Genomic DNA, 22,269 nt, shown 5'->3' with positions numbered 1-22,269 from the left:
TCAAATACAAAGTGGGCCTGAGACAACTTAGTGGCCAAATGTGTCTGCCACCCATGTCTTAACATGGGTCTAATATCAGAAGCTAACACAGTGGAAGAGAATAAACTCCCGAAAGTTGTCCTCTTACTCTACACACTCACCTACCTACCTACTCACACAAATAAATAAAGGCAAACACAAGACAAGAAAAAACTTAAAATTAGCCATTGTGGTTTGAATGAGTAGATCCCTATAAGATCATACATTAAAATGTTTGGTCCCTAGTTGGTCCAACTGTTTGGGGAAAGATTGACACTGATGGGGAATGTCACCAAGGGTGGGTTTTGAGGTTTAAAAACCCATGCCAAACCTAGTCAGTCAATCAGTCTCTCTCTCTCTCTCTCTCTCTCTCTCTCTCTCTCTCTCTCTCTCTCTCTCTCTCTCTCTCTCTCTCTCTCTCTCTTCTCTCTCCAACTTTGGAATAAGATGTTCTCTCAGCTATTTATCCAGTTCCAGCCCCATGTCTACCTCATTTGTGGATTCTAGATTTATGTGGATTTTATATAAATCATTCATGTATAATATGACATGAAAGTGGAAGCAAAACTGCTTAGGGGAATAGAGAGGATTAATGGGAGGTGGGAAGGAGAAAAGAGGAACAGAAGAAGAGCCTCAGTTTTTATTGTCAACTTGACACAACCTTAAGTCTCCTGAAAGACTTGGCCAAAGACTTATCTCAGAATGGCCTGTGGGAAATTGTCTTGACTGATGTGGGAGGGCCCAGCTCACCTGGGATGGAACAATCCCAAGGCAGAATAGATAGGCCTGGGCTGCATAAAAGTTCACCACAAGCCAGAGCGCAAGTAAGCCAGAAAGCAGCACTCCTTCATGATTTCTGCCTGAGTTCCTGCCCTGTCCTAAATCATGGACAGTGACCCAGAGGTTAAATAGAAACAAACTCTTTCCTCCCCAAGCTGATCTTGGTGGTGTTCACAGCAACAGGAAAGAAATTAGAACATAGAGAGCTAAAGTATGTTAGATACTGTATGAAATGTCATTATGAAATTCACTACTATGTATAACAAATATATGAAAAAAAAGACTGTCCAGTTGGAACTTGAAAATATTTGCCTCAAATCCCTATTCCATACTTCCTGTACAAGTTAACACAATTTACTCTTTTGTTCTGCACTCAAGTTCCAAAGGAATTGAGAAAGCTCTACCAAGATACAAATTTGAATTCTTTTTAAATCTCCCTGAATATTGTAGATTTACTGCCACACATCTATCCTACCTGCAAAATGAAAGTATCCCTAAAATTGTACACAAAAAACTGTCAAAACTTCTCCTATAATTCTTTGTTAATGAACAAACAAAACAGAATAACCTATTAAGTCCAGAAAACACTAGAAACAAGTGAAAAATAAAAGCCACATGTGAAGTCCAACAGGAAACGAGTGGCAGCATTAGAGACATGAGCAGGAGCAGACTCTGCTTTCACACGGCTTCTCTGTGTCATCAAAGGCAGGCTGTCTATTAACAATCTGCCCCCAAAACATACAGCTGATTAGCAAACTGCTTGTTATACCTTAGCTGCTTTCTCCTCCTAATACTCAAAAGTCTGTCTTATTTTCATCTTTCTACTTCATGTAAATTCAATATCATGCACATAAATAAAATTATGATAATTGGAAAGGGTCCACAGGAACAAGATGGTCTGCACCAGTACAAAGTTTCCAGGAAATAAATGAACTCTGCTTCTTGCTGCTTTAAATGACTTTCTTCTCTAGCAGAATTATAGTTAGGAGAAGCACTCTCACTACTCACAACTTAAAAGACTAATTATGATTTCCTTAAAGCATTGAAAAAACATCAGCTAGGGAAAGTATTTATGAAAACTTTGAAGAAATTTTAAATGCTTTAGGTATTTTCAAGTAATACTTTACAGGTATCAAAATAAAGGAGTATATACCCAAGTCAATTTATATATCTACAACTTCGCAGTAAAAGGAAAGATTCTTTATATGGTCCCACATACTATGACTATGTGCATAATCCAGCAATATAAAGTAACTTTCCAAAGCATGCAAATAGAATTCTTTTCTCTTATTAGAGTGGCTCTTCGAAAATACCACTGAAAAAATCTTCATAAAAACTATAGGAAATTACAATTATGCACAATAAAACTTACTTACCCATCATAGCTAAGCTTTTCAGTTGAAACCACATAGTTAAAACTTACCCCATTCAGCAATCAGATGTCATTTTATAAAGAGAGGACAAAATTACCTTTGGGCATGGAATTCTACAATGTGGAAAACAATTCTCTGGCTTCTTAGAATTATTCTTATGGAATAAAGTAAATCATAAATAGTCCTGACAACGCAGTGATACAAAAAGTTACTAGTATTACGAAGGGAGCAGTGGGTGGCTGACTCAAGGAGCTACGTGCTCACCCCATGTGGTATTCCAGAAATAAAATCTTCAACATATCACAGGTCCCATTTGCAGGTGTGTTCTAAACTTTGTCATGATGCTAGGAAGAGGAAACAAACAGGATTGCCTAGAAGTATGAGCTGCAAAGCCATATTCAGAAGCAGGTCCTCTCAATGACTGTTTCTCTACCCTGAATTAGAATTCATTAGATTCTCAGCACCTTGCTTTCAGGTTGCCATCTTAACATGTTATGTCTGCATGGCATTATGAAATGTCAGCCGCTTACACTTTGCAGAAAACCCACTACTGAGACAAGAAGTGCAAGCAAACGTTTCTCAGCCCCTTACTTTTGCAACACAGAAACAACTTACAGAAAGAAAGGTTTATTTTGTTCATGGGGGCTTTGGTCCACTGTGGCACAAGGGTAACATAGAGCAATTCATATCACGGCAATTAGGAGGCAGAGAGGAGCAGAAATAACGGTGGGAAAAGGCAGTTCCAAGATATGCCTGTAAGGATACACTCTCAGTGACCACTTCCTCTAAACAAGCCCTATCTATGCTTCAGAAATCTACAGCAGCTCAACTGTCAGTTTAAAGATGCTTATTCAATGGACTGGCCATACTTTGGTCAGAGCCCTTACTATCTGCCTCAGAGACACAAAGAACTGTGTTTACTAATATCACTGGTGTTTTTAAAACAGAAGTTGTTACCAGGGACTGGGGTATTGCTGTGACATGCCTGACAATGTTGTTGTTTGAAAGAATACGGGAGCCTTGAGATGGCAGACTAGAAAAGTAATTGAATGCTTTAAGCAGTGCTTAATGGACCATCTTAGTAGGAGAATGGATGGTGGTGTTGAGGGTGATGTGAAATGTGGGGCCCAGCTTATATAGTTTCAGAGGCGAAGAATGTTACTGGCTGCCACATTCTTCTGCAATTTTGGCAAAGAATGTGACTGCTTTCTGCCCCTGTCCTAAAAATTTGTCAGCAGCTGAATTGAAGAGTTTTGGATTAATGGCATTGACAGAGGAGATTTCAAGACAGACTTCATTGTGTGACTATTAATGATCACAATTATATAGACCTACAATGAAAATGAACACATGAAGCAAAGAGAAATATAAAATGTACAGTTTAAGGACAAAAGAGCACCAGGATATGCAATGCTGGAACCAAGACTGGTGCTTAATGAGATAAAAAAAAAAAAGCTTGATGCTAAATGAAATAAAGGGACTGGCAACACCAAGGCAAGACACCACCCAGCTAAATCCTGCAACCTGTAAAAGGAATAAACCTGGAGGATTTCCTTAGTCTAGAAAACCTCCACAAGTCAAAGCTTATGCAAATGTAAATCATCAAGAGAGTTACATTTTAGCCTGAGCAGGCAGCAGAACTTAAAGGCTTTGGCCACATAGTTTTAGGATCAAGAATAAAAGAAAGGAGTTGTGGAATCTTCCTCCTCCATTAAAGAAAGCCTTTGAGTATAGGTATGTGGTAGGCCCTGCATGCAGTCCCAGAGTGTGGTAATCTAGCTGCCCTCACTCTCCCTGGTGTACAGCGGAACTCCCTTGTGGTCTGTAATTGACAAGGATGCTTGTGTTCTTTCTCGCCAGTGGTTTTCCACAGAAGCAGTAGAGGTATAAAAGGCTTTAGCTCAGGGCAAAATAAAGGTTGCTGTTCTTCCACCTGAAAAGACGCCTCCGTGTTGTCCGTTCCCCCACACACACCCCTCCCCCCGCCAGTCTATTAAGGCAAGTGGAAAGTGGGGACTCATGAACAGGGTAGCTCCATCTGCCGGCTAAATTGAGGAGCGTATTGGGGAAGGTGATGCGTTTTATTTTTTCATCCCCAGAGATACTCAGAGGGACACCCTCCAAAAGACTAGCTAATATAAAGAAGAGGCAGGAGGGTGAATTGAAGGCCTCAAAAAGTAACTGAAACTCTTAAAGCAACAAGGCACGGAAGTAACAAGGAAGACAGCAGAAGATTTTGTACAAACAATAGCTCAAGTTAGCCCCTGGTTTATTACAGGAGGGGGGTTAAATGTTCCAGACTGGGAACAAGCCAAGTCAGATTATAAGGAGTGTTTCTTCATCCCCAGAGACGCTCTGAGGGATGCCCTCTGGAAGACTAGCCAGTAGGGAAGTAATAAAGAGGAGGCAGGAGAGTGAATTGAGGGCCTCAAAAAGATAGAATACGTACAGATGTATGTTAGTATGTTGATTGTTGTATTTTGTGTTCTGGACTGGAGAAAGACATTTGATTCTGAGAACTGCTAAGAAAGGTATTTTAACTTTAAAATACGGGCCTAGGGATTTGATGCTTTGGAAAAGAGGTTCTGCTTTTATCTCCACAGAGGATTGGGAACCTCTGGATTCACTGCAAATTTATGTGGTTTGATTCACTGAGACCCCCCTGAAATGTTAATGTAAAATACCCCAAAGAATGCAGCACCCCCAGTCAGTAGGAAGTAACCAGACAGGTTTACGATGCTCAAATTCCCTATTGTTTAGATGGGGCCCCTTCAATGGTTCCAGAGCAGGAGCAGAGAGCCTGCTTCCCTGAGTTCTGCTCTGCTCCAAGTAGCAGTTTGGACCCAGAGAGAGTGCATCTGGGGCCAGAAGGCAGCTGGAGCAGAGCTTTGCTAGGCATGTTGCCCTGGTCCAGTAGGTGTCCAGCCACGGTAATGTCAGCAAATATGGCAACAAGTGCTGGACCATAAAAGATCGGCAGAAGAGAGACCCTGGAATCACCACAGCTGTGATTGCCGTTATTGCTATCTCTGCCACTGCAGATACTGCTGCTGGAATGGCTCTTTCCCAAACTGTACAGACGGCTGAGACTGTCAACCAGCTGGCTGAAAGAGTCAGCAATGCTTTGGACATTCAAAATGATCTTAATGGAAATATTCAATTGGCCATATATTGACCTTGAACCAACAAGTGGCTCTAGTTCAGGAGCAAGTGGACTATCTTTGGACTTTTCAACAGTTAATCATGTTATGTGCATTACTCATGGCACTGTATTGCATGCTTCTGCTACTGTTATGGAATTAAACCATATGAGAGAGGTTTGGAATACTGCTTTTGTTAATTTTACCACCCAGTTATGGCATGCTAGATGGTTGCAGTGCTGGTCTGGCTCGTTGGCACTCTCAGTCTTGGGGATACTTGGTTTATGGCTATGTGTCTGAGTAGCCACAGAAGGGCAATACTTTGGGGACAGGATGCCACGTAAGACAAGGAATATTAGAGGGCTAATCCCCACGACAGGCAAGGTATTCCACCCAAAGTAACAAGACAGGCACCGTTTATTTTATAAATTAAAACGGAGGGAATTGTGATCTAGCTGCCTTCACTCCCCCTGACCGACAGCAAAACTTCCTTGTGGTCTATAATTGACAAGGATGTTTGTGTTCTTTCTGGCCAGTGGTTTTTCACAGAAGCAGTAGAGGTATAAAAGGCTTTAGCTCGGGGCAAAATAAAGATTGCTGTACTTCCACTTGAAAAGAAGCCTCCATGTCTCAATACTGGCACCCCACCAGTCTCCACATCCAGGCCGTGCAGGCGCTGTGCCAGAGGCCACTGTATGGAGTTGTAAAGCTGAAGCCTGGATTGGGCTGGAAACCCCAAAATTTTGGATATGTAAGGATATCTGTCAAGGAGAGCTGCAGACTTGGTGTGGTGGCAGTCCAAGAGAGAGAAGAGTGTTGCAGTCAACAAAGTTGAAAGGAGCTGGAGTTCTAAAGAGCATCAGACATGGAGATACAGAATATGGAGTTTGCTCTGCTGGGTTTCAGTTTAACAGTTGCCTTAATCATGGTGTCTCTTCATAGCAACAAAACAGTAACTAAGAAAGAAGTTGGTATCAGGAGTGGGATAATTTGGGGGATTGTTTTGTGGCCTGGCTAGCCGTGAACTACATAATCCAAGTTGGCCTTAGCCTCCTGAACTCTAGAGTTACAGATATTAACTACTGGACCCAGCTCCAAAAAGACTGACAATGAAGATTAACTATCACAAGCACCATGAACTGTGGAGGCTCCAAATCTACCTGTGTGCTGTAGGGAAAAGCAACAACACAGCAGCAACTCAGAGAAGCCTTACTATTTGACTTGCATAAACCTGCTACTTCTCCTTCTTTGCTTTGGCTGCTTTAAAGGTCACCAACTCTGAATTCACTGTGTAAAATGGACTCATTTCCCAGCTCCTTGTTTCATTTTATGGTAGCTTTAACATTAAGGCTCATTCAAATATTTTTCTGAAGAAGATGGGCATGCAACTGAAATAAGACAGAATTATAGTATTTGGCTTCCTCATATAGCTAGACAGTGCATTCTTACTACAAATGAAAACATTTAGATGAAAACTAAATAAAAATAATAGAAAACTATGTTGATAAACCCACTAGTATTTTTTTTCTTCCTAGACAATGTCTATCAAGTCAAATACAGAAGTTGAAAGCACAGCTACTTGGTAAAAGTGTGTGAATAAGTCCCTGTGTTTGTTTCCCAGAATTGTAAAAAACTAACAAAAATCAAACAGGTGAGAATACACATTCAGCTCATAATAAAATTTTAAAAGAACATGATTAATGGTTTAAAAACAGTACAAATTAATGCATATTTAAGTGTAATAAATCAGAATCAGTCAACTAATAGCAATAATATTTGATAATTGGGTTCAATAACACAATACAGGCAACTTTAATTTGAGCAAGACTTTTCAAGTAAATGGTCTATTGAGAAAACATACACAATGCAATCATGAACACATCAATGAAGAAAAATCACCATGATACCATTATGCCACTATTTTTTCCTATTCTACTGTGGCTTTTTTCCATGCCTAGAACAGAATATATAATCTAGTTTGTGGATGAGCTACCTGAATATGCATGTCAAGTTTTATTGGTTTACTTGTCTGTAGCTATTCTGCTCTACAGTGATAGCTGACATATACTATATAGTTTGTAAAGTTGGATAAAACATAATAATTATTAACTAGCTATATCTAGGAAGCATTAAAAAATACAACAGCATATGTGTGGAGATTTTTTATCAATGTGACAAGATGACCAAAAGACTGATTTTCTAAATCAGGCTTAGCAGATATCACCTGAAACATAACCAGTTGTTAACTACAAAAATCCTAGTTGTCCTAAGAGTATAGGATCCCTATACCATTAGTGTAACTAATGGAAGGGTTCCCTTACCCCAACCTCATCTCCATCTTCGACATTAAGGTCTTCAAGTCACTGGACATAAAAAAGGAACAGGATCTCCACTCCTTCCTCACTCACTCTCGTTTTTCAATGATGAGGTGAACAGCTTTGTTCTATAATACACATCTACCATGACAAATTCAAAGCAACAGAACCTATTGGGCATGAACAGAATCTTCCAACACTGTGAGATAAATTAAACCTTTTCTCTTACTATCTCAAGTATCTGTTATAGTAACAGCAAACTGTTATGGTCTCATTCCAAGATTTAGTTCAGAGTAGGTAGCCTACCTTAATAGAAGCAATATGAAGCAAAGTCTCTCCTCTGTGATTTCTCTTCCCGGCCATAATACTGGGTGACAGCTTCACTGTGGAGGGGCTTGGCATCATTTGTCCATGAGTTGAATTATTCAGCAGAGGTGGGGGTACACCCGGTGAAAGGCTGAGGAAGTCATCTGATATGTTACTGTTTCTCTTGAGTGTGACATCAACTTGAAATTGGTCTGAAGACGCCGAAGAACAGTCAACCAACAGCATATTTTCTGTAAGCACTGCTGGTTTAATGACATCTCTGCTGGGGCTCAGAACATTGCTCCCACAATTCTTAGAAACAGGACTAGAAGGCCTGCTGCAGCCTTTGTGATTTTCATAACGCTCTCTTGAACGAAGATCTTTTACACAGACCTTCTTCTCAGGCGTCTCTTCCTTGCTCACAGTGTCTGGAGACACGATATGCTCAGCCAATGGTAAGGAGACTTCTGTCAATCCTCCAGAACATTCAGATTCTGCAGCAGAACCACTGGCTAATAAGTCTATTTCACCATTTACCTGTGGACTTTCCACAACTGGTGTTCGGCTACAGGAGACAACCTTCTCCTTCAGTTCCTCTTTGGAATCAAACCTACTATCATCTGTTTCTGGCCTTAAATTCCCCTCCTGGTTAATCTCAGCTGAAGATTTCTTCTGCTGCTTTTTTGCAGATGTTCTAGAAGCTGCTTTGGCCCTCTTAGGAACAACTTCAGGGGGAGTTGTAGAGACAAAATCATATATGGAGGCTCCTTGGGTTCTGCCACCCTCTTCCTTTCCAGGCTGGGTTAGCATGGACTCTTTACTCAATACGTACCTAACCTTCTTCCTTCGAGGGCTGAACCACATTTTAACTGAATTCCTCTTCCTTTCTGTATTACCAAATAAATCTGCCCTAGATGTGTTGTCTTTGGGATCTGATTTAAAAAAAAAAAAAAGGAAAAGAAACATGCTATGAGGATTAATTTCTCCATCTTGAGGTACCGATGAATTTGACTTTTCCTAAGGACAGTCGCCTTTTATTTCTCTACTCCTACACTACCAATTCTTAAGTGCCTAGAATTGCTTCTTTATAAACACATCTACCAGGGAAAAATCACACTAGGTACAGAAGATATGGAAAATAGTTGGGTTTTTTGTTGTTGTTGTTGTTGTTTGTTTTTTTTTTTTTTAATTTTACTAAGTAAGTAGTTTTTAACCTGTAGGAATGTCACATACGTCATGTCACGCGCGACCCTATCTAACATTAGAAGCACTGAGGCTGTACTATAAAGAGGCCACTACTTCTTCCAGGTGTCACGGGAGCACAGTTAGTGCCAGGAAGACAGAAAACATCAGATAAGGCCGATACAAGCAAAACTATGTAACGGAATGAGGGCAGATTCCCCACAGCTATTGCAATGATTTGCTGAGTCTATACAGTCTACACAGTGATACTGAGACAGAATCTTAGGAATCAAAACAATGAGAATGAGGTTTCCATTCACAGAGAGACTATACATCTAAATTCAACAAGGTCTTTTCAGTGAGAAGTAGATTTTGAAATCCAGCCACTTCTGATACAATCTTGAGCCTAAAGAAAGGTCAAAATGAAATGTTCCCAGGGATTACTTCTTAAGAAGGCCTCAGGATTACAGACTTAAAGGTTAATCCTCAAGTAGTCTGTGAAAAATTGTATTTGGTTTTAATTTATTATTTTAAATGTAGATAATGACATTTTCAACTAAAAAGGAGTCAAATCTTGATTTACCGATGTTTATACTAATAAGAGGTAGAACTGTACAGCTAAAGGGAAATTAAGGTATGTGAGCAATACTAACATATTCAATTGACTAAAAACCCCAAATCTAAAAAAAGTAAATTTCAACTTTAGCAGCATGACTCCTAACTTATAAAAGAGCAAAAAGAGAGTACACAACTATGCAATTTATATGCGTGTAATCATCTCACTAACTAAGGTATACTGACATCTTTGCTCAGGGATTTTAATCACCTCTCTTGGTTCAACTAAGCAAGGATAACTGTAAACAACTGTAAATTCTGGATTTTAGGCAGCATATCTAAGATAAAACTAAAAAGCAAAACAACTCAGCTGTTAGAACATAAATCATATTATTAACAGCTACAACTGTTTCATGGGTGAATGCTTCTAAGCTTGATAAATTATCATATTCAATTCATGAAGAAAAACATTGGTCCTTCCTCTGCATAGCAAATTTCTTAATGATGACATTTAAAAGAAACTTATTCTCTGAATTTAAATATTTCAACATATACTAAAAAATATCAAGAAACAGACATACATGTTACTAAGGAGGTGTTTAGCCAAGTTTCCTTTTTCTTAAAATTTAATAACAAGCATAGAAAAGAGATGGAATTAGAAAATGTGATTTCACTATCATTAATCTACATCAAAGGATTATAATGATGTACACTGTGCGCTTTCCAAACTATTCTCTATTATAAGTTACACAACAGAAGTTGAGAAATCTCTGACTAGCTAGTTCCTTACTTAAAAAAAGTAAAAATAAAAGGGAGGCACTCTGTTTACCATCTGTGTAACAGTAACACTTTCACTAAAGAATAATTATTCTGTAAGTTAAGATGTATTTCGGTCTATTTAAAATAACAAGAGCAACATGGCTATCCAAATGCTCCTCTCTGTCTATTATAAAGTCACAGCATATTTGAAACACTGTGTAATCACTTTAGAAGGACTAGCATCTTTCCCCAAACTAGACAAGATAAATGCAAACTATCATCCATGAAAGCCCAATCAATGTTCTTTATTTTAATGTCACCAGCACCAACTCATTCCACAAAACTTGACCAGCACCTGCAAGGGCTTATTTAATATGGTGGGTTCAAGGGGAAAATAGAAACTTTAAATTTAATTCTATTCGTAGAAAACAGATTGTTACAAAGAATAAGTTAAAATTATCCATAAATGGCCATCAGGAAAATATGACAACCTCTTATCTTTAAAGTACACTGAACCGAGAAAAATATGTTGAAATGTTTAGAAGCTCCTCTTTGCACGCTTCCTATAAATCAGGCTTCTTCGTCTCTAGTGTATCATATGCCATGTCCATGATCTGACAAATTCTTCCTAATTATCCACTTTAATTACAGTAATTGCACAGTTTGTAGTAAATGCAAGTAACAAGGTTCATTTGAAAGATAAATTATGAACTACAGGTTTTTTTGTTTAAAGACAGAGCAAACGTGAGAACTGTTCAACCATTCTACTTAGTCCAGGACTTTACCATGTGATCATTTAACAGTCACAGAATTTTGGAGTTAGCAAAGGCTGCAGGAATCACTCAGTCTGATGTCTTTGTCCTAAGGTGAGATCATTTTCTTACAAGAAAAGCAATTCTCACTTGTTCCAAATTTCTGATTCTGTCTACTTATAAAACATTTTACCTTCTACCATTTAAATGTAGTTTTAGAAATACTTACTAGATAAACTAGCACAGGACCACAATATATATTCTAAATCAACTATAAAGAAACAAAGGGAGCTACTAGAGTGGGGACTTAAAACTGAATTGCCCCTTAGAGCTGGCTTGTTTTGAGAAGACTTAGGGAAAAGTTGAAAGTGATACAACTTAAAATAGGAAAAAAAATTGTACTACAAAAACAGAGGTATATTCAATAAACTTCTCTAACATTTCTGTGATTTCCATCAAGGTAGCAAAGGCACACTGTAGGTTTTGCTCTCTTCTAAAGGTTACTTTGCATGTGTGTGCGCTCGAGCCTGTGCATGCAAGCAGGCCAGAGGAGGCTGTGAGATCTCTCGGAGCTGAAGTCACAGGATTTACAGCACGTTTAGCTTGCAGTGTGGGTGCTGAAGATCTGAACTCTAGCCCCACACTGTTGAGTTCTATCCAACTTAGTTCAACAAATTTAGCAAATACCTAACAAACCAACAAATGTTCAAAATAGGAAAACAGTAAGAACATATTTTAAAAGGGGTCATGTCCCACCCTGAACATTGTTCAAAACTCAAATTTTCCACTGTCCACAAAAACAAAAACTATACTATGATTCAAACACCCTTTAGCATAATAAATCTCTAGGAACCTTATTTCTTTTTGTACCCAAAGGTACCTAACACAGTAAGCCACTGAGAGTGCAATTATCTTACAAAGACCAGACCAGACTCCTCCCATTTAATCACCATTAAAAATGTCAAATTATTTATTTATGCATTAAACTGTGAACTTCCTTCTACTCTCTAAGTCCATATGAAGAAACTATAACTAATACAGGGTACCCAAAATGAAATCTTAATTAAAGTCTATATTAGACAGACTCACCCAAGAGGAAGCTGCTCTGGCCTGGATACCCTAATGCAGTATGAGGACATGAGGTAACATGAGCACAAGCTATGGATCTCAGGGAGAAAGGACATTTCTGAAACTAAACTTCAAGCCTCCAGAACTGAGACAGTTTCTTTTACTTAAGCCATCTGGTTTGTCACTCACTGTTACAGCATCTGCTATAACTTAAAACACTATTATACAATAATTAGAGAAGAGTCAAGTTAAAATATGACAATTTCAAATTAGAACCCTCCATTTCAGGGCTTGGCCAATAATCTAAGCAATCAGCCATACCCATAAGAATCTAATGAAAGCAACTCTCAGAGACATATATATTGTTCATACTGTCCAAGTAATGACTCATTGATTCTTCTCCATTCCCAACTCTGACACCGCCGAAGACACATGGACCATTACTGGAAATCATTACACCAATTTAAAGTACATATGAGGGGAAGACAGAGGTCAATTAGATCATACACACAATCTTTTCAACTACCAAATACATACCATCACACACTGTTCTGAGGAAGAAAAGCATTCAGATGGCAATTCTTTTCTCAATTCAATCTTTTTCTTTTTTTAGGATTTAATTTTATCAATATGTATATGTGCATGAATACAGGTGCCCACAGAAGCCAGGAGTCAGTCAGGTCCTCTGGAGATGGAGGTATAGAAAGCAACAACTGTCTGCCCTGAGTACTAGAACTGAACTCAGGGCCGCTGCAAGAGTAATATGTGCTCTTAGCTGCTGAACCATCTCTCTAGTCCCACTCAATACAGTCCTTTTTATAATCTTGTTTTTCTTTTATATTTTTTGAAATTATATCATTTTCCTTTCCTCCATTCAATCCCTCCTAATTATCCTCCCACCTTGCTTTCTCTCAAATTCATGGTCTCTTTTTCTGTCTTTTTATACACACACACACACACACACACACACACAGAGCTGTTATTCTTTTTTTTCCCAAATATTTATTTATTATGTATACAATTTTCTGTCTGTGTGTATGCCTGCAGGCCAGAAGAGGGCACCAGACCCCATTACAGATGGCTGTGAGCTACCATGTGGTTGCTGGGAATTGAACTCAGGACCTTTGGAAGAGCAGGCAATGCTCTTAACCTCTGAGCCATCTCTCCAGCCCCCTGTTATTCATATAATTACATAAACACACATGCTGCCCAAGCAAGACCAGAACCATTGACACCAATAGACATGCTAGCACAAAAGAGAAAAACTTCATGAAGCCTCAAACTTAAACAAAGAACTACAGAATAATAACGAATGCTGGGAGCTAGAGAAATGTCCCCCAAAAGGTTATCCAATACAGAGTAGTCAGCCCTGAAATCAATGAATTAAGAGATTTATAACCTCAATGCTTTTTAAAGCAAGTACTTTACAAAATATATGTACAGACATGGATACCATTAACTCATAGTGCTACTATATTTCGTCATTAAAAAATAGAGTCTAATACAATGACCAAATAATTAAATGTAAAGATGGATTTACATTTATGACTTACATTCTTAAAATTACAGACCTGTTGTCAACGATACTTAAAATCATTTGACTTGTTTAATTTTGTTTAATCAACTTCACTAGGAGTTAACACACTAACATATCAGAATCCAGAGAACGAAGAACTTAAAAACGGGGAAAAAAAGCCAACAATTTCATATTACCATTATCATTCTTTCATGGCATCCTGCCAGACAGAGTCTCCTATAAATACATGCTAAAATGATATGCTTTGGTCAATGAAAATACAACTCCAACATCCAATTATAAAAATTCAAAACACTTTAGTTTCTTTTCACAGCCAATTAGTTCTCAGCGGAAGGCACAATGGGAAGACATATAGTTAATACAGAGTCTAAGAACAATTTGAAAAACATTAACCCCCATTTAAATAGAAAAGGAAATGAGTGTTAGATTTTTGTTCTTTCAAAATGTATACATAATTAATTCAGTCTAGAAAAGTGAACCTTGCAAGAATATTGAATTCTATCTTGTAACAGAGTACTTAAGTAAATTGAGCACTATTATAAATAAAGTCACTATAGCATATATAATCAACAGAAATTATCCTAACTGCAGAAAGCAGTCACTGTGAAGTGAGACTTTCTGTACTGACACCAAGAAATGAGTACTCTTTCTCTTGCTTTTTGTATTAACTATACATGTGACTGTAGGCAAGAGCATTTAACTTCTCTGGACCTTGGCACCTCATCTATAAAGCTGAGACTTAATTATCTCATTTCTCAAAATAACTTAAAAAAAAAAAACCCTACTAATCTTAAGATCTGGAGCTACACCATTCAGAACTCTTTATCCATTCTTCCTTCACATAGTCATTACCATTACTAATTTGTCCACCATTTAACGAAAGAATGACAGCATGTTACTCACCTGAAAGTTTATCGTCATGTAGCAAATTTCGAAGCTTACTATAAAGCTGGATCATGCTGTCCAACTGTCTGTTTATCCTGAGGTCTAGGATCCAGGCTGGGGTGTAACATACTGGACATCCTGATCCAACACAGTCACTTATACAAACACTTAAAAAAAATTAAAAGAAAAATCAGCAGAATCTGAACTCCAAACACTAGAGCATATGAACAGAAAGAAAACAGCAGTTATTTCCCATAGTATGGTGAAGCAGTGTGCTTTGAGAATAGAGTATGCTCACACAGTAAAGTCTGATCACTTTACTATGATGAGACATTATTTAGCATGACATTTTGCCTAATTTTTCCCAGCAAACAAGTCTATTGCTCCTAAGGGTAAAGCTATAGAGATGTGAACAAACAGTCTCAATATAAAGGACTATGGACCAGAAACCTCTAACCAACATAAATCCTTCTCCCTGTTATGTATGTGTAAATCTCAAATGTGTGCTTAGAGACTATGACTTACATAAAACGAGTTCCCCTGACAGATTCACAGTTGAATGCTTGGTCCCCAAACATGTAGCGCTATTTGGGGAGGTAGATGAAACTTTAACAAGACATCACTACAGATGTCACTGAAGCTTATACCTAGTGCTAAATCCTCAATCCTTCCTGTTTCCTGGCCACCATGACAGACAATCTACCTCCACATTCTCCTACCACCACGCTGCACTTTTTCACAAGGTTTTTCCTCACAAAACCTTTGAAGGATAAACATACTCAGCACTTGGCTTATTATACTAACCCCAAGAAGCAAAATTGGTGTTTAAGCACCAAATTCACCAAAACCAAGCACTAAGCACTGTACCTGAACCCTGAGACCCTGAGCTCAAAGAAACCTTTCCTCAGATAACTTATGGAAGGTATTCTGGCACAGTGACAAAGAGGCTGACCAATAGACACGCATTAACTGCTGAAGTCAGCTATTCTGTCACAGCAAGGGAAAACCTCATTAACAACCTACACGAAACCCGGCAAAAACAGTCTCCCGCACAGCCTTCAGAGGGAACAAATTCTACCAACATATATCAGAACTTGACTTTCTGATCTACAACAGTGTTTACTGTCTTAAGTCACCCGACCTTGGAAATTTAAGAACTAGACTTTAATAAATTTTGAAAGATTATTGTCTCAGTCATTCAAAACTGGAATATTCAAGGACATATCAGAATTTTAGAATTACGTCAAAGGTATTGCTGTATTTCCAAAACCTTAACAGAGCTACTTCCTTTGGAACTATGGACACTCCCCTCTGAGCTTTATTTCTTAGTTATAAATAAAACAGTTCTAAAGATAACATAAAGACATCACGATTACATCAAAATGAACATCAAGACAGGCATCACGATTCCAGCATTGCAGCAGGACGGTGGTGGCACATGCCTTTAATCCTAGCACTCCTCAGGAGGCAGAGATAGGCGGATCTCTGTGAGTTCGAGGCCAGCCTAGTCTACAAGAGCTAGTTCCAGGACAGGCTCCAAAACTATAGAGAAACCCTGTCTCAAAAAACCAAAACAACAAAACAAAAATGATTCCACCAGAGCACATCAGGCTCTAACTACTTACCTACAGAAAATGTGCTCACATCCTCCTAAGCACACGGGTTCCTTCAGAATATTAGCGCTGAATGAAGAAAGGAAGATACGTCATTGTTACATAAGCATTTCCCGCCCAATAAGTTACGCACCTAAGACCTAACACAATCTTCTTTCTCTCTTCATTAAAGCAGAAAATATTAAGGAAACATTTATTGCAAAGGCTTTAATTCTGCTGGCTAAATACCCCATAGACATACTTGTTGTACTCAAATAGCAATTATCATGATGAATTTTAGTACTTTTTCTTTGTTTTTGTTTGTTTGTTTTTTGTTTTGTTTTGTTTTGAGACTCGGTTTCTCTGTAGCTTTGGAGCCTATCCTGAACTAGCTCTTGTACACCAGGCTGGCCTCAAAAGCAGAGATCCGCCTGCCTCTGCCTCCTGAGTCCTGGAATTAAAGGCGTGTGCCACCACTGCCCACCTAATTTTAGTACTTTTTATATTATAATGTACTGTTGAGAGGTTAGGAAAAGGGGCCAGTGTTAAAGCACCTCCCAACTTTCTCTTTCAACAGCTAAGTAAGGTACATCTTCCCTGACTACCTTGAAGTGAAACCTAAAATGGGGCCTGCCATCCTATGAGACGTTTCTCAGAGTAAACAGGGGTTCTTAACTGGATAGAATATTGGGACCAGGGATAAAACCTAGAACTGTCCCAGAAAACTAGGACATTGGAACACCTTGACCATAATAATACAGTGCTTTCCATTTAAAAACAACAAACAAAAACCTAATAGTTTGCTATTAAGGAGTCATCTACTTTTATAGAAGTTTTGACCAAATAAGATCATTCTTTCAGTTCACAGCTAGTTGATAGTTTAAACAATTCCAGACACAAATTGAGCTGGCAGTCTTCAGACTGAAGGAGATTCAATACATTGAGAGAAGACAGGCAGAAGAAAAACCTCCCTAGTGCTGTCCATCAAATTCTGGCTGCCTCTGAAGTCATGGGAAAAGACAGGCTCTTCCTAATATACAGACATGAAGCCCTGACACTCAGTGGGGTAATAAATACATCAAGAGCACAGCACACAAGTAAAGCCCTTTAAAGGATGACCACTTCCTGCACTTGGCTTATTATACCAACCCTAAGACTTTTAGGTGTTTACACCATTATTATCCAGTTCCAGCTAAACATAAATCACCTATCAGTAAAACACAGTTCTCTGCATTTCTGGAAACATCAAACATTTCACATTGCACATTTAATAGATATGAACACTAAGGTGAAATGGAGCTTTTGGGAAGGGGCTAAGAAGAAAGTACACAGCCCCAATACTCTCAAGTTACTAAAAATGCTGCTTGCTGACATTATAAAACTATTACTTTCAAAACTCACAAAACCTCCTTTTTCGATCACACTACATAGAACTGACAAAATGAGTTTGGCAACTCTAACAATATGATAATTATAACCAGTATTTGTGTGGCTCCTATAAGTTTTATTATATGAATTATGAAACCTAACCACCTCTTTCATAATTAAGGGCTAAATTCTACTTGTTCCCCCCACCTACAACATGGAATTCCTACTCCTTGTCTGTGTATCTTGTATCTGTGTATACTAGCCAAAGCCAACTGCTCTGTACAGTAAATACTGACAATCCTTATGGTTCACTGGATTCTGTATTCAGCCCAGACCACAAGGTTTAACTACTCAGAGCCACTTTTACTAAGTTCATAATGCTAGACAGACCTCAGTATCCCTTGCCTTTCAGGCTCTGGATATCAGAAGAAAGCCCAGGGTGGTGGCACACGCCTTTAATCCCAGTACTCAGGAGGTAGAGGCAAACAGATCTCTGAGTTCGAGGCCAGCCTGGTCTACAGAGGGAGTTCCATGACAGCCAGAGAAACACAGAGAAACCCTGATTCAAAAACAAAAGGAAAAAAAAGAGAAGGGTGGTTGATGGGGTAGATAACACCTAATTCTACTCTCAGAAAGCAGATGTAGGAGGATCCTAGGTTTAAGGACAGTTTACACTACAAAATGAGTTCCCTGGCTTCTTGGCCTAAAAAAATGACTCTATCCAAAATAAGGGAGAAAGAAAAAAAAAGAAAAAAAACTATGTTTTTAAAAAGCAGTATTTCTTCACCTTTGTACCTCGACAATGATGAGATGATCACTAAGCTAAAATGACTACATGGTTATTCAAAGCTACCTTAGCTCATAAGTACCTCATACAGTGTGAACCTATGACCATCTGGAGCCCTGCTACCTATCCCATAACCTCACCTGCTCCTCCCCTCTCAGAGGAGAAGCTCTTCCTCAGGTACTCTTCATTACTGCAATGGGCTGTTCTCAAGCTCCAATACCTTCCCTGTTTAAAGGTTGTGGCCATCACTGTTAGAATCAGTCACCTTTCTTTCACTCACATGTAAGCATACACAGTCAATGTGATGGTTTAAAAGAAAATGGTTCCCATAGAAAGTGGCACTATTAGAAGGTGTGGCTTTGTTGGAGTAGATATGGCCTTGTTGAAGGAAGTGTGTCACTGTGGGGATGGGTTTTGAGGTCTCCTATGCTCAAGCTACACCCAGTAACACAGTTCACTTCCCACTGCCTACAGATCCTGATGTAGAACTCTCAGTTCCTTCTCCAGCAGTAAGTCTGCCTGCACACTGCTTTGTCCTGCCATGATGATAACGGGCTAAACCTCTGAAACTATAAGCCACCCCGACTAAATGTTCTCCTTTATAAGAGTAGTGGCGGTCATGATGTCTCTTCACAGCAATTGAAAACTTAAGACAGGTAACCTCCCCTTCAACCTAAAAATCTCTGCATTTGGTCCCCACCACCCATTCTAGCATATCCCCCAACTGAACTAAATGCTCTACCAGTGAGTCCATCCTAACCATCTTATGATGTGGGAGGGTCTTCTGTTTGAGTTGATTTCATTGGTTAATAGAGAAACTGCCTGGCTCATTTGATAGGCTGGCCCTTAGGTGGGTGGAGTAGACAGAACAGAATGCTGGGAAGTTAGTCAGATACCATGCCTCTCCTCTCTGAGACAGATGCGATGAAGCTCCAGCCCAAGATGGACATACGCTAGAATCTTCCGGGTAAGGCACCACTTCGTGGTGCTACACAGATTATTAGATATGGGTTAATCAAGATGTGAGTAAGAGGCTGGAACTAATGGGCCAGGCAGTGTTTAAATGAATGCAGTTTGTGTGTTGTTATTTCGGGGCATAAGCTAGCCAGGCAGCCAGGAGTCAGGCGGGAACACAGCCCGCAGCTCCTCACTACAATCTTAGCCTTGGGTTCTTTCTCCTCCTTGACTTCCCTGTGAAATTACACTAACCTCTTCTTCCTGAAGCCTCTCCTTCCACTGAGTCTTCATTTTCTTATAGCACCCCTCCCTGCCTACTTCAGCACCGCCTTGGCTTTTACACTTCCTACCCTCCATGTCAGCAGATCTCCACCATGCAGTCAGTTCACATACTCCTGGCTTTCTCTGGTACCACTAAACTCAATGTCTGTATTCTGTTTCTAAGCCTCCTATTTCCTTCCTAAGGTAACTCTGAACCTCTTCTATAGTTTTTACCCTTCACCCTAGCAATGGTATATTATCATGTAATAACTGTCCAGTAGAACTATTTTAATTAGTAGGACAGATCAGTTATTATGAGACTTTTAACAAATGAGACAAGAAATGTAAGTGAGTTCTGTATGGGTTCTGGGGGAAAGAACAGTAAGGGAAATGTGATGGCCAAATGGAAAGAAGGCAAGGCCAACTTCAAGGGAGGATATAAGGCAGACACTGCAGAAGTGGAGTTCAACTATGTCAAAGTCAAACCTTTGGTTAAGAAGATACCAAGAATGAAAGAATTTTACCTTACAACTAAGAGATACTAACCAAAATCTTAAATACATCCAACTTTAACTCAATTATTAAAGCTGCAGGAATTTCTGTTGAATATAATAGATACTTGTAAATAATAAAACTTAAAAACATCAAATATTACCTAGGTAAGCTTTCAGAGATCAAGAAACAATAGAGCCTTACTAACAAGATACACAGACTTGCCAAGGGAGAGGAGAGAGAAACAGTTGAGAGTGTGGCCACTGGTAGGTTTCCCATGCTCCAGTGGACAGCCCCACACCCATGCATATAAGGGCAGCATAATGGAAATTAATAAGCTGAAATAAAAAATTTAAAGAGATGATGTTGGAAGCAGGGTAGGTTGGGAGAGTGTAGGAAGAACTGGAGAGGAAAATAGGGTATAACTAGGTTCATATTTCATTGTATATATGTATGAAATCCTCAAAACTAAAGATAAACGATGAAAAAGTAAAATGTCTTTGCTGCCTTAAAGGCCCCAGGATGAAACTATTTGAAAACTTCAAAATATGAAAAAGAAATCCAATTAAAATGCCATACATACTGTTTAAAAAGAAATCAGCACATAGGACTTTTCAAAGGTTGTAAGAGATTTGAAAGACTAGGGGAGTGAAGACTTAATTAATAATGGGAAATTACTTTGGACTTTGAATGCTATACCCAGTCACCTTCTACAGTGCAAGGTTAATACAGAACAAGAAAATTCAGCTTTAAAAGTTAGAAGAAAAATAGTATCTAAGCTAGAAAACAACCTAAAAAAGGGAATATAAATGTTATTTGGAAACCTAGAAGTAAAAAATAAATTGAACCCAAATTGTAGACCTCAGGAATGGTGAGAGATAAAGAACATATTCACTGAAAGCTTTGCCATCTATGTTCAGGCATAAGCCTTTAAAACCGTGGTAAAAATACCCAACTCCAGTACTGCGTGTTACTACAAAAAACAACAAGCAACTTAAACCTTTAGCAGTAAGGTAATGACTAAGCTATTACTTCATGTACAGTATCGTCTCATATGAAGGCACACATAGAAAATCTCTTAAAGGATACACAAGCACTGATGATCTTGAGTTACCAGACAAGGTTCCACCTTATCATTCCTTCAGGAGTATCATTTTAAATTAGACAAGTTTACCATGACAGTGCCCTTCGGAATTATGCAGTATGACCCTTCTTGTTGCTCCCAGCAGAACCTCTGCCATAGTTGGGCCAATGTCTGTGACAATTTCCACATATTCTGCATCCAGCTCTAGCCCCCAACTTTGCCTAAACTCTTCTCCAAGTCTAGAATACACTTTCTTCTATACAACAAATATGAACATCTGACACTCTCAACACACTATTAAACACTGTACAGGAACATAAGAAACATGACACTAAACAAATAAGCAGAGAACTTCGTGGACTTCATACAATTACCAGGCATGTGGAAAACACTCAACTGACTCTGTCATTCCTTCCTAAGGGACTTGCAATCTACTGGGGTATTATATAAACAAATGAATATAAGACTTAAGGGAGATACAAAATGTTCTAAAGTTCCAAAGAGCAGCAATGGCATCTAATTGGGGCTCTGGAATTGAATGCTGAAAACACTTTTGTTTTAACTGCCAGATTCTCATTTCCTTATTTCCAAATTCACTATAGCCTTTCACATGAGACCTTTTTTGTTTGTTTGTTTTTTGCTTTTTTAAGTTCCCCAATCCCTTCTACCTACCACCTAGCATGGATCTCAATAACCCTTAATGAATGGGCAAAAATTCCTCACTCTACCTTTACCCATGTCCGATGAGTACACTAGGAAGAAAATGTAGAAGACACTTACTTCATAAGGAGAGCTTTCAACTCTCCATGCCTTTGTAAAACTCAGCGTTACAACTCTCAAATGCACTCACACTTCTCTAACTTTCTACATAGTGGATATGAGGAGATCAGAGCAACCCATGCACCACAACTTAGAGACAAACTAAACAGTGAGAACAAGCAATTCTAAAAAAAAAAAATCGTACTGATAAAATTTTCTTTACAAAGAAAAAGTGAATTCAAATGAGAGTATACTAATGAGGCAGAAGTGAATGGCTCTCCTAAACTCCCATGAGGAAC

The 22,269-nt window shown here is 38.8% G+C and overlaps 1 protein-coding gene across 1 annotated transcript in view; it reads right to left on the bottom strand.

Moving 5' to 3' along the window:
* Bard1 (BRCA1 associated RING domain 1) overlaps nucleotides 1–22,269 on the bottom strand; it is a 73,654-nt gene that overhangs the window by 43,898 nt on the left and 7,487 nt on the right. The window contains exons 2-4 of the mRNA XM_038340178.1: nucleotides 16,296–16,352; nucleotides 14,689–14,837; nucleotides 7,933–8,864 (exon numbers count right to left, since the gene is read on the bottom strand). Of these exons, the coding sequence (XP_038196106.1) occupies nucleotides 7,933–8,864; nucleotides 14,689–14,837; nucleotides 16,296–16,352 (1,138 nt within the window). The remainder of the gene's footprint in view (nucleotides 1–7,932; nucleotides 8,865–14,688; nucleotides 14,838–16,295; nucleotides 16,353–22,269) is intronic.

The sequence above is a fragment of the Arvicola amphibius genome, chromosome 8 (genome assembly GCF_903992535.2).
Source record: "Arvicola amphibius chromosome 8, mArvAmp1.2, whole genome shotgun sequence".
NCBI classification, from domain to species: Eukaryota; Metazoa; Chordata; class Mammalia; order Rodentia; family Cricetidae; genus Arvicola; species Arvicola amphibius.
The sequence above is the reverse complement of the archived record's forward strand: the minus strand, read 5'-3'. Positions and strand labels throughout refer to the sequence as shown.